This window comes from Empidonax traillii, unplaced genomic scaffold, assembly GCF_003031625.1.
Source record: "Empidonax traillii isolate 1590-97213 ecotype Southwest subspecies unplaced genomic scaffold, ASM303162v1 scaffold542:size423868, whole genome shotgun sequence".
Lineage (NCBI taxonomy): Eukaryota > Metazoa > Chordata > Aves > Passeriformes > Tyrannidae > Empidonax > Empidonax traillii.
The window spans coordinates 641-12,082 of NW_020955735.1; the positions used below are offsets into that span (position 1 = coordinate 641).

The 11,442-nt window shown below is 43.0% G+C and overlaps 1 protein-coding gene across 1 annotated transcript; it reads left to right on the plus strand.

Annotated features, from left to right (window-relative positions):
• Positions 1-1,083: 1,083 nt before the first annotated feature.
• LOC114064430 (pantetheinase-like) lies at positions 1,084-8,286 on the plus strand. The gene is made up of 5 exons (XM_027897453.1): positions 1,084-1,407; positions 2,860-3,151; positions 4,307-4,680; positions 6,922-7,092; positions 7,350-8,286. The coding sequence occupies exons 1-5, from the start codon at positions 1,099-1,101 to the stop codon at positions 7,563-7,565; spliced, it is 1,362 nt and encodes a 453-aa protein (XP_027753254.1). The 5' UTR covers positions 1,084-1,098; the 3' UTR covers positions 7,566-8,286.
• Positions 8,287-11,442: the final 3,156 nt, after the last annotated feature.

Here is an 11,442-nt window from a genome sequence, read left to right on the forward strand (position 1 = left end):
TATGCCCAAGAATATTGTCCAAATGCTTCTTGAACTGTATCAGGCTTGGTGCTGTGACCACTTCCCTGGGGAGCCTATTGCAGCACCCAGTCACCCTCTGGGTGAAGAACCTTGTTCTAATATCCAACCTAAACCTCCCCTGACACAACTGCAGACCCTTCCCTTGGGTTCTGTCATTGGTCACCAGAGAGAAGAGATCAGTTCCTGTCCCTCCTCTTCCCCTCACAAGGATGTTGATTACTGCAGTGAGGTTTCCCCTCAGTCTCCTCCAGGCTGAACAGGTCAAGTGACCTGAGCCACTCCTGATACGGCTTCCCCTCAAGTCCCTTTACAATCTTTGTTGTCCTTCTTTAGATGATCTCCAAAGGCTTAATATCTTTGTGGAGTGTGGGGTGTGAGTGTGTCTAAGCAAGTGTTTACTCCAGTTCTTCACAGAGTTTTTGCAGAGGTGATCTCACTGTTCTAAATCAGGGGTTTCATTAGTGGCTTTTGGGAATATAACACCTACCATCATTGTCTGGCGTACCTCATTCCTTGATGTTATATGTGTGTCTTGCATGATAGTCCTCCTTGTCTTGCCCATGCACACCTCGCAAAGCCATATGTATTGCTACCTTGCAGAGGGGTATGGCTGCTCTCTTTATGGCCCGGTATGAGTGCTTCAGATGTGGTGCCAGTTTCTGGCACATGGCCTGTCTCATTGAAATTAATGGCCCACTGCTCTTCATGCCATGGCTAGAGGTCTAAGTGCTCCTGTCCATGGGAGGAGATGAATTGCCTTGACCCTTTCCCCTGCACTATTCTACAGCTCAACTCTGCTAAGGCCCAGAGCTATGGTCCTCAGGTGTCACTATGGCAGATGCTAAAATATTTTCCAGTGTGACATCAAGTTAGTGTCTTCCTCTGGAAAAGAGTCCTCTCCTACCCTTTCCCAGCCTGAGGATTATCTGCTTACTGCAGAGCGTGTTCCAGGTGCTGAAGGGGACTGGCGGGCATGTCCTTGCAGATGCCAATTGGAAGGCTCCAGGACCTACCCCAAGGAGCAGGAGGCAGTCTGAGGCACCACTGCAGCAACTCTGTGTATCTGCGGGCCCTGCCATGGCTTCAGGGTTGGCAGGTGCTGCTGGTGTGCCCTCAAGCACTCCAATGATAGACACCACTGACAGCACAGGTTTTGTTAATGTGTTTTTTTTTCCTTCCCTAAAATACATTAGATTTGGTCCAGCACCAGTGCAGGAACGACTCAGCTGCATGGCCAGGAATAACTCCATCTATGTGGTTGCAAACATTGGGGACAAGAAACCATGTAACTCCAGTGATCCCGACTGCCCCACTGATGGTCGCTACCAGTACAATACGGATGTCGTCTTTGACCCAGAGGGGAAACTGGTGGCTCGTTACCACAAGGTAAAGTGGCCTTGGAAAGGCAGGAACTAATCTTCCACTAATTCCAGATTGTCGCATTTGGAAAGAGAATTAGATGCCAGTTATTGTCCCATGTCAGAGTTCTGCTTCTGTTTATAATTTAAAAGAATCTCTCTCTTTCTGTGAAATGCTGATGCAAAATTTGCATTTACTGTTATGTTTCTCAAAACAGACTGTTATGACAAATGATTATTCTGGTGCAATTTAGTGGCATATGATTTTGATTGACTTCCTCAGGTCATTAACTCCCTACTACTGGAAATCCTGCTGCTTAAGTAACTTCAGTTTTCAGTGCCAGGTTTTCGCCAGACTACCCCTTCATGTTCCAGGATTTGAAAATGTTCATCTGTATCTCATTATAGATGAGTGCTCTGATTTGAGTAAGACAGGCCCTTTCCTATAATTTTTTTCTGATGCTGTGTCAGCATTGTTTTTATACAATGGGAATTATTTGGATGAATCTATGGACCTAAGATGAGTATTAAAAGAGTTGAAGGCTTTGAAACATTTATACCCAATGAAAGTTCTTTCAATATTATGTTCCTACCTGCAAGTTCCATCAAAGTTGTTTATGAATTGTGTGCCAGATATCATGCTGAAGTGGCTAGAGTGAAGTCAGTTGTTTATTTAAAGTACTTTGGGTCCAGTGTCTCACCTGGTTGTTCAGAGATGATGCCAATATATTTTATGTGAGCAAATTTTGGATGAAGGGAACACTGATAATGTGAGTCTAGTCCCCCCCCTGCCAACCTGGCATGACCCAGGTGCTGAATTATAAGTTCAGTAAATCTGAACCTCTTTTCTGACTAGCTGTTCATTGTCCAGGCCGCTTGGACAATAATAAAGAATTGTTAGAAAACATGTATGTGAAGGAAAAAGGAAAATGTTGGAAACTGAGAATGTTTGCAAACTTGGATTTTTCTGTTGGCTCATATCATCTGCCTTTCCCCCATCAGCACAGCCTTTGTTTTCTTCTCTGTTCTACAGTCTTCCAGTACTGTCTCATGCTTCATGATGGTGTTGTGTACTTACAGCACTTCTGGACATCTCCACACCAAGGTCACCTATTCTGTCTCTTGGCACCAGAACCTCCCTGCCCCTCTTAACGTTATTATTTCTCTTCTGTGTGCATTTGGGTCACCAGAAGTGTAAACTAGATAGGGAGAGTGGAGAGATTATTTTTATGATGACATCAGCAGACCTGAAGACTTTGAAGACTGCTTTCCTAGCTAGATGCGAGGGCAATATGTGTCTCCCCATATCCACCTTTTGGATACTATGATCATACAATTTTAGACTGACTTCCTACATGTGGCAGGTTCCTACACAGGTCAAAAATTTTCACAAGTCATTCTGAACAGTTTTATGGAGTGACTCCAGGATCTCGCAGTAAGTGCCTCTCTAACTGATTTATCTTTTTTCCTTCCCCTACAGTATAATCTCTTTATGATGGAAACTCAATTTAATTACCCAAAAGAGCCAGAAGCTGTCACCTTTGAGACTCCCTTTGGGAAGTTCGGCATTTTCACTTGCTTTGACATCCTTTTCCATGAGCCTGCAGTGGTCCTGGTGAGCAAGATGCAGGTGGACACTGTGCTTTTCCCGACGGCTTGGATGAATGTCCTACCATTTCTGACTGCAGTTGAGTTTCACTCTGCCTGGGCTATGGGGATGCGTGTCAACTTCTTAGCTGCCAATACTCACAAGACCAGCTTTGCAATGACAGGTAATTTAACTCTCACTGTCTGAAAAATCTTTATAACCATGAATCTATATTTCTTTTTCTACAGGGTGATCTTGCAGAGGAATATAATGTGTTTATCTGGAAGTCTAGTCACCAAATTTTAAACTTGACAGATCCTATCCCTGTTATTACCATACAAGGCATAGAAAAACTTTTAGTGTTTTCTTTGCCCTAGCTTCATAGGATTTTCCTTTCTTTCTCTAATGTCTCTAAACAAGTAGTAAGTTACTGCTCCTTATACCTGAATAGAAGTTTTGACACTTAGGGTCTTTTCCTCTCCACTTCTAAGTCTGTGATTGAATGCCAAACTGTAAATATACTTGTAAACCTCATACATGGCGACATTTATTCTGGCCAAATTGAAGACTTATTTGTAGCTGTATTTAACGTGGTTATGGAAAAGCTTTAAAAACAAATTTTCAGACCTGCTGCAGTAACAGTGCTAAGAAGTCTGCATTTTCACTTCACAATGTAGGACTGATTTTTTTAGAGCTTAATTTATAGGATAGTATATTTCAGTTACCCCAGTATCTTCACTGAGCTGTGAGATCAAAGTATTGTCTTTGGGTTTCTCATTTGACACGCCTGACAGGCTTCCGCTTGTTGTCCGTTTTATGTGGCTCTTTGGCAGTGTTGGGTTTGGGAGATCTACTTTGATTTCCCTCGGTTGCTTGGTACTGGTCAGATGTGAATTCCCCACACTGGGAGGAGTTCTCAGCCAGTTTAAAGGGGGCTGGACAGCTGCTCCCTCTTTCTGTGTTCACCAGGCCTGGCCTGTGATACTTGACTGCATTGTGTATTGGATTGTCTCAATCACAGGTGGCCCTTTCACTTCAATTAGCTGAAAATAAAGGAATTACCAAGTAACTTAATTGCATACAGGAGAAATATATAAATACAATCAGAACAGAACAGAACAAACATCCTCTGTGTTTGGCTACACTGAGCAGACCTCATCCAGGGAAATAAATGCTATTCTTTGCCAAAGCACGAGCTTTGAGTTGTTAATGGTCACCTTTAGGGAGACTAAAATCTCTGTAATCTTTATGGAATAGTTGATGAACTAGAAGTAGCTTATCACTTAAAAGAACAATATGATTTTTTTAATTCTTGGACTGACCGTTGTGTTCTCCTCAGGAAGTGGTATTTATGCACCAGATGGAGCCAGGACATACTCCTACAATATGAAAACTGAAGATGGTCAACTCCTCATTGCTGAACTAGATGCACACCCTCGTCTTTCTCCTGCCTCCCCTCCTGCTGTCAGCTGGAGCTCATACGCTTTGAGTGTCAAAAGATTCTCACAAAATGACCGTGATTTCACAGGAATTATCTTTCATGACCGGTTCACTTTCACTGAGCTCACTAAGCCTGGGGGAAATTTCACTGTTTGCCAAAAAGACCTCTGCTGTCACTTGAGCTACAAGATGGCAAGGAAACGAGATGATGAAGTTTATGTGCTGGGTGCTTTTGATGGGCTTCATGTTGTTGAAGGACAGTACTATCTGCAGGTAATTCTTTGGATGAGGTTACTTACTTTAGGAAACTTTTTTACAGGGAGAAACTTTCAGCTCTGTGGCAGAAAATGACAAGGATTCTCTTGTATGCTGGAGTCCTAGTGTTGTTTTTGATAGCAATGGAAAGGAGTTGCTAAAACATCCAAGCCTACTTACCTTTAAAACCAACAAAGGTAATGGAGAGGTCTCTAAGCCTCTTTTAAATTCCCAGAGCGCACTCATGATTTTTTTGGGTGTGCAATATTGGCTAAATTTATGTCCTCTTCTGTGACTATCTGCAGTAATTATTCTGAATCTCCATTGCATCACAGAATCACAGAATAGTTAGGGTTGATAGGGAACTCTGGAGATCATATAGTCCGACACTCTGCCAAGGAAGAGTCACCTAGAGCAGGTTACACAGGAATGCATCTGGGTGGGTTTTGAATGTCTCCAGAGAGGGAGAATCCACAACCTCCCTGGGCAGCCTGTTCCAGTGCTCTGCCACCCTGAATGTAAAGAATTTCCTCCTCATGTTGAGGTGAAACTTCTCGTGTTTTGGTGTATGGCCATTGCTCGTCATCCTTTCACTGAGCACCACTGAAGAAAGTCTGGCACCATCCTCTTGGCACTTGCTTTTGAGATATTTATATGCATTGATGAAGTCCCCTCTCAGTCTTTTCTAGACTAAACAGACCCAGCTCCTGCAGTTTCTCCTTATAAGAGATATGCTCCATACCCCTATGGAGATGATGCTCCTCCCCTGGACCCTCTCAAGTACTCCTTGTCTTTCTTGTACTGAGGAGCCCAGAACAGGACACAGAACTCCAGATGAGACCTTGCTGTATCTTCATCAAAGAGTTGCTCTTAAATATCAGTTGATCATAGCTATCTTTATGAGATAATTTAAAGTCACAGAGATGTTAATTTTTTGTCATTACCTAAATCATAGCATCGAAGTTTACTGAAATGGCATATGACTTTTAGTGGAAATATCCTATCTTCCTCTCTTTTAATCAAATGTTTAGGAAGACAGTGAGTTACATCCTGGTTGAATTTGCTTAAAGCTGTATTTGAAAACATTCTTTGCTTTCATAATTAAGTTATTGTGGCAGTAGACTATACTTTTTTTTTAGTTACTTCTGTCTGTCAACACAGCCTCTGCATACCAGCTGGTACAGACTCCAGGATGTGAGAGGAGGTCTTAACCAGAAAACAGCTCATCTAATGCATTTATGAAGGTAGCCTGAATAAATTCAGTTCTTGGTGAGCTTGGTTGTAAAATTTATTTTAGTGGTTGTGGAAGCTGCCATATCATCTCTACCAGTACTGAAAGTTCTAGAGGAGACAAGAATTTCTATTCTTCCTTTTTCCCTCAGTATTTTTTCATTTCTTCAGAACATGTTCTTTATTTCTCTGCTTATTTGCATTTCAACACAAAATTATGTACATTGAAGAATAATACTTCTGATTTTTGAAAATATGCTTCTGTCCCCCAATATCTGATAGGAATAGAAAAACTCCATCACCTATTAGCAAAACCAGCCAGCATCCTTCAAATCACTCCTGAATAATAGGATTGCCAGTGCCCTATCTCATATTTCCTCTTGAAGACTATAAATATTTATCAGCTAGATAATGAAGGACAACACTAATTCCTACTTTCCTCTATATGCTACAATTACTAACACTAAACTCTAACAGAAGATGCTAACTTCATCACCCTGGCCTATATTCACCAGGATTTTGATAGGGAATATCAGAATCAGATTTCCCATGGACTACCAGACCATCTAATGAAGTGTCATTACCAACATGTACAAATACTAGTAGGCAGACCTGGGTGTACCTTTGCACAGTGTACCCATGAGAAGGACTTTGTTTCATTTCCCTAAAATTTCCATTCACAAACTTAAGTTGCACATGGGAAAGGTACCTTCAAATAAGAGAGCTGGCAATAGGAAGAATGAGTGGTAGTGACAAGACTGGGCTTCAGAGGTGAAATAAGGTTCTCTGGCAGCACTTACATCAGAGACAGTCTATTTGTATCTACTAAGGCAATGCAGGTCTGGAAACCTCCCAGTCAGATCAAGGGGTGAAAAAAAAAGTTACAGCTAAAAAGGAGTTGCCCAAAGATATGAAAAAGGTCCTGTGACTCTCATCTGCTCTGACACATACTGGCTTTAATGACACAAGGCTTTCCTATCAGAGAGTTTCTGTCTTGCTAAATACGTTGTTATCTTCTCTTCCCCACAGATATGCACGCTGCTCAAGTGCAAGAGCACAAACCTGGACACGTGTGGGCAGCCAGTGGAGACGGCTCAGACCGAGTTTGAGATGTTCTCCCTCAGCGGCACATTTAGCACCAACTACGTCTTTCCAGAAGTGTTGTACAGTGGGGTGCAGTTGGCCCCTGGGGAGTTCGAGGTAATGAGGCACCCTGGAGCTGTGTCATGCTAGGTCCTCTGCAGGATAGTCATGGAATTAACTGTGTCATTACAGCCAAAGCGAACTTGCTCATAGTGAATAATTAATCTATTAAATACCTAATAATGAAATCACTAGTTTCAGTAAGAGATGTGGTCTGATGTTCCTTCTTCCTGTTTGTCACATTTTTCTGAACTCTTGGTGTGTTCATATAGGTACTCCTCTAATGACATCCTTCTCTTACCTTTTTCAATCAGGTACTGAATGATGGACGCTTGATAAGTAAGACAAAACCAACAAAACCAGTTGTTACTGTGACACTTTTTGGACGCTGGTATGAAAATGATCATCTGAAACAAGACCCGCAGCCAACGGACATGATTGAAGCTGTACACTTTTTACATCCAAATGAGATACAGCATCCTCTACTACAACAAAACCTGCCACCACTTCTTGGTCAAAACATGACGTGAATCATCATTTCTTGGAAATCTCTGCTGAACCAAAACTTGGAATCGAAACCTCACATTATTCAGGTTATCAGTTCTGAAAACGGCTTGACAACACCTCCTGTCTGCACTGGATGCTATTCAGTGATGGAACTGTTTGCAACCAGTAAAAAAGTCACTGAGTTACCCTGGTATCACACAGCAGTTCCTCCCTCCCATCTTCTATATGTCTTTCTAGTTGTATAGCACCAACATACGTGAAATACGCCTTGTCCTTTGCTCCTTCCTGTTAATGCTGGGTGGTGCTGCCCTGCAGATGAATTTGCTTGAGGGATTAGAGGATTTAGAATTCTACTTCAGGTGAACTACTCCTGGTGAGAAGGCACTGTTCACATCTTTGGTTCCTTTTCTCCCCCAGTGAGCTGTGTTTTGTTGCTGCTGCTGGACCCTAGTGACCTTCTTTCAGCACATCAGTTTATAAACGTGCATGATTTGTGGCTGTGTCCTTAAGAGTGGTCAGAGACCTCTGTTAGTCTTGTTTCTCCTTTCTTTTTTTCACACTGGCACCATTCCTGGTCTCACCATGATGCTCTCGAAGTCCTCAATCTCCTGTATTTCTGTTATGGAGCTGATGAGACACTGGGAGTGCAAATACTCTCCAAACTCCAGCGCTAATTACCACTGCTGTGCGCCGTATGACCTTTTTTGTTTTCAAATGTAAATAAATAACTCACATGTGACATAACATAGTCTCATGTCTCGTAAACATAATGACATGTTTATCAAAAGCTGCAGACAATGTTCTCTGACTCATGAAAGCTCAGCATCATTGCTGCTAGAGCCAAGCTGTCTTAAAACCTAGTTCACTGTTGGAGTCAGTTACTGTCTGACCACAGACTGATCGCAGTCTAGCAAGGCATTATCCAGTGTGGTTCTCTTCCTGTGGGTACAAATTCAGTGCAGATACTGTACTTGTGCCCTGTGAACCTAGTGGGTGATACCACAACTTTCTCCCAGGGAAAGGATCTGGATTTAAGGGAAGTACCCAGGAAGGTCTCATCTTAGGAGGAGTTTTCTGGCCAGTCTCAGAACTGAGAGGCAGCTTCTTCAGGTTTGTTCATTGCTGTTGCCAGTCCTCTGGATAAGTGAATGCGTGTGCTTGTAGTATGTAGCCTAACCCTGAACCTGGTGAGTATCTTGAATCCTGGATTTGGTTCCAGGTCATTGTTTTTTCCTTAAGGTATATTTGTACATTGAGTGTTTTCCTGTAGAAGACTGGCATAAGCCATCATGGTACTAAGTTCTTTTTGCTACAAAGATTGCATAATACTTATTGTGAAATGTGTTATTGCGTGAAATGAGTCAAGCATACAGAAAGTAATCTCATGCAAGTCCACTCATTACCCACAAACTGACTTGCTCTGTATAAAGACAAGGCTGCGTGTAGCCACGGATGACAATAAACACTTCTTCAAGGGCAGTGCAGCCAAAAACCGTTTTGATACCTGACAACTGAGTCAGAACCAAAGAAGGTAAGAAACTTGGGTAACCAAACACAAGGGATTTTTGTGCACATGCAGCTTTAGCTTCAAGATTTCTTCTGGAGTGATCATAAGAAAGTGGTCATAAGAAATCAGGTTGCAATAGGTAAAATTTAGAAATTGTGGCTCCTATTCATGATGCTCCTCAAACAGAGACCTTTGGGCACCAGGGATCTTCAGAGCTCAGTTACTGAGTAGTGGGTGTGCTAATGGGTATTCTCAAACAATCAGCCTGCCTGGCACCACCCTGAGATGTGCAGCAGCCCCTAAAGACCCTGAAACTCTGAGCCGGTGCTGTGCTGAGCTGGGGTAGGGGCTGGCCACCTGCCTCCTGCAACCATGCCTGCACCCCTCACTGCCAGGTTTGGGCAGGAATGTGTCCGTGCTCGTCTCTACCAAGATTTCCTGAACTTGTTTTCTTGTTGTGACTCAGGCTTGCCTTGAGCTGTGTTACTGCAGCAATGCTGTCTCTGAACTTTCTGTAAATCTGTCAAGTGATATGTTTCTTCAGCTGCAGCACAGTGGTGACTTCTCAGTGACTTCCCCGCCGGGGGTGTAAGGCAGAATTGCTCAATGCTGGTGGCTCTCTTGCCTTTGATATTGTGAGATTTTTCGGGCAGGGTGATTGCATTTCCCGGTATCTGTTGGCTTTCTGCCACCCTGGAGAATTCCCAGGTTTCATGCAGGACTTCCTCCTTTAAAACCCATTCTTTCTTTGCCCACAGACTCCTCTTGGGTGACTTCCAGGCTCCAGACATTGCGTTTCCTAAAGCTTGTGCCTCTGCCGTGTTTTTGGTGCTGTCTGCCCGAGAGGCCTGTCACCTGCAAACTGATGTCAAAGCTGTCTGTGAGCACAGCATAGTCTTCGAATCACAGAATTACTGAAGTGTTGGTTTCTCCTGAGGAAGCTTTGATGCTGACAGAGGAAAAATCAGTCTTTTGGGTGACACAACATAGTGAAGAAGAAGATTTTTTCAGGGTGAAAAATATTTTCTTTGGTTTCCTGCTAAGCGGTAAATGATGAGCCAGGTTTTTTTTCTTCCACCCTCACAGATATACCATGAGTTCTAACCAAGGTTTTTCTAGACCTCACCTGAAACTATAGTAGTAATATTCTATTTACAAAATACTGTGCTAAAAACTGCCTTCCATGAGAAAAAAAACACAAAACCTTCTTTCTAAGGTAATTTCAAATTGCTTATGGTGCAAAAACTTCCTTTTGAAAGGACAGTAGTAAGAAAGAAAATCTGTTAATTCTTTCTCACATAACAATCAAGCATGTTAGTTCTAGGCATAGAGGTTAGCACAGTTCAAGGGATAATTTGCAGTGTGAGCCCAGCAAGGAGGACACTCTCAAGGCACCCACTACAACTATAGTAAGCTACTGGCCAAAAGCAGGAAGTATGGCAGGACCACGTGTCTCATAAGTGCTGGTAAATCATCTGCACTCTGAAACATGATGACTGTACTTCATGCAAGTGATCTGCCTTCAGCACTGTCTGAAGCTTTAACTGGTGGCACCATGTGCAGTAAGGCTATATGGAGTAGTGTTCCCTAAGCAAGGGAGTCTGGGCTCACACCAAAATGGGTTTAAGAGCCTGGAGAGGGATGTGCAAATGGAATGTGCAAGTGCTCCTTCTAATTGAGCCCCTTGTAGATTAGCATTGCTTCTGACAAGCTCTGTTAGCTTTTTGTTCTCCTTTTATTTTAAACATTTCTTATTGGAAACAAGATTCCATTCCTAGAAATGTTCCTTTGACTTTTTATTATAAATAAATGTCCTGATTGTTGGCAGAAATATATTGTACCTTCCCAGATTACTCAACAGAAGATTATTCGGAAAGCAAACTTATTAGTCTTTATTCCTCCTCTTTCTATCTGCTTTATATTCCCCATGCCTGATCCAGGAGCTGCAAGGCACCAGCCATGCTCCCTTCCCAGCCTCTCCTGCACGCTGGGGTATTTGCACTCACAGTCCTTCAGGCCCTTGCCTCCCACACCTTCATTGCAGCCGTCTACGAGCATGCGGTCATCCTGCCAGATCCCACTGACAAGCCTGTTTCTCCCGATGATGCTTTGGCCCTGATGAACAAAAACATGGATGTCTTGGAAGGGGCCGTAAAGGAAGCCGCCCAGCAGGTACTAGATGTATCATGAGGGTTGTTAATTAGTGTCTTCTGCTCCATCTGACCCCCTTGATGGGTGAGGTTTTAACAGAGCCTGTTGTGACAGGGTGCCCACATCATTGTGACTCCTGAAGATGGCATCTATGGCTGGAAATTCACGAGAGAATCCATCTACCCGTACTTGGAGGATATCCCTGCTCCAGAGGTGAACTGGATTCCCTGCACTGACCCCTC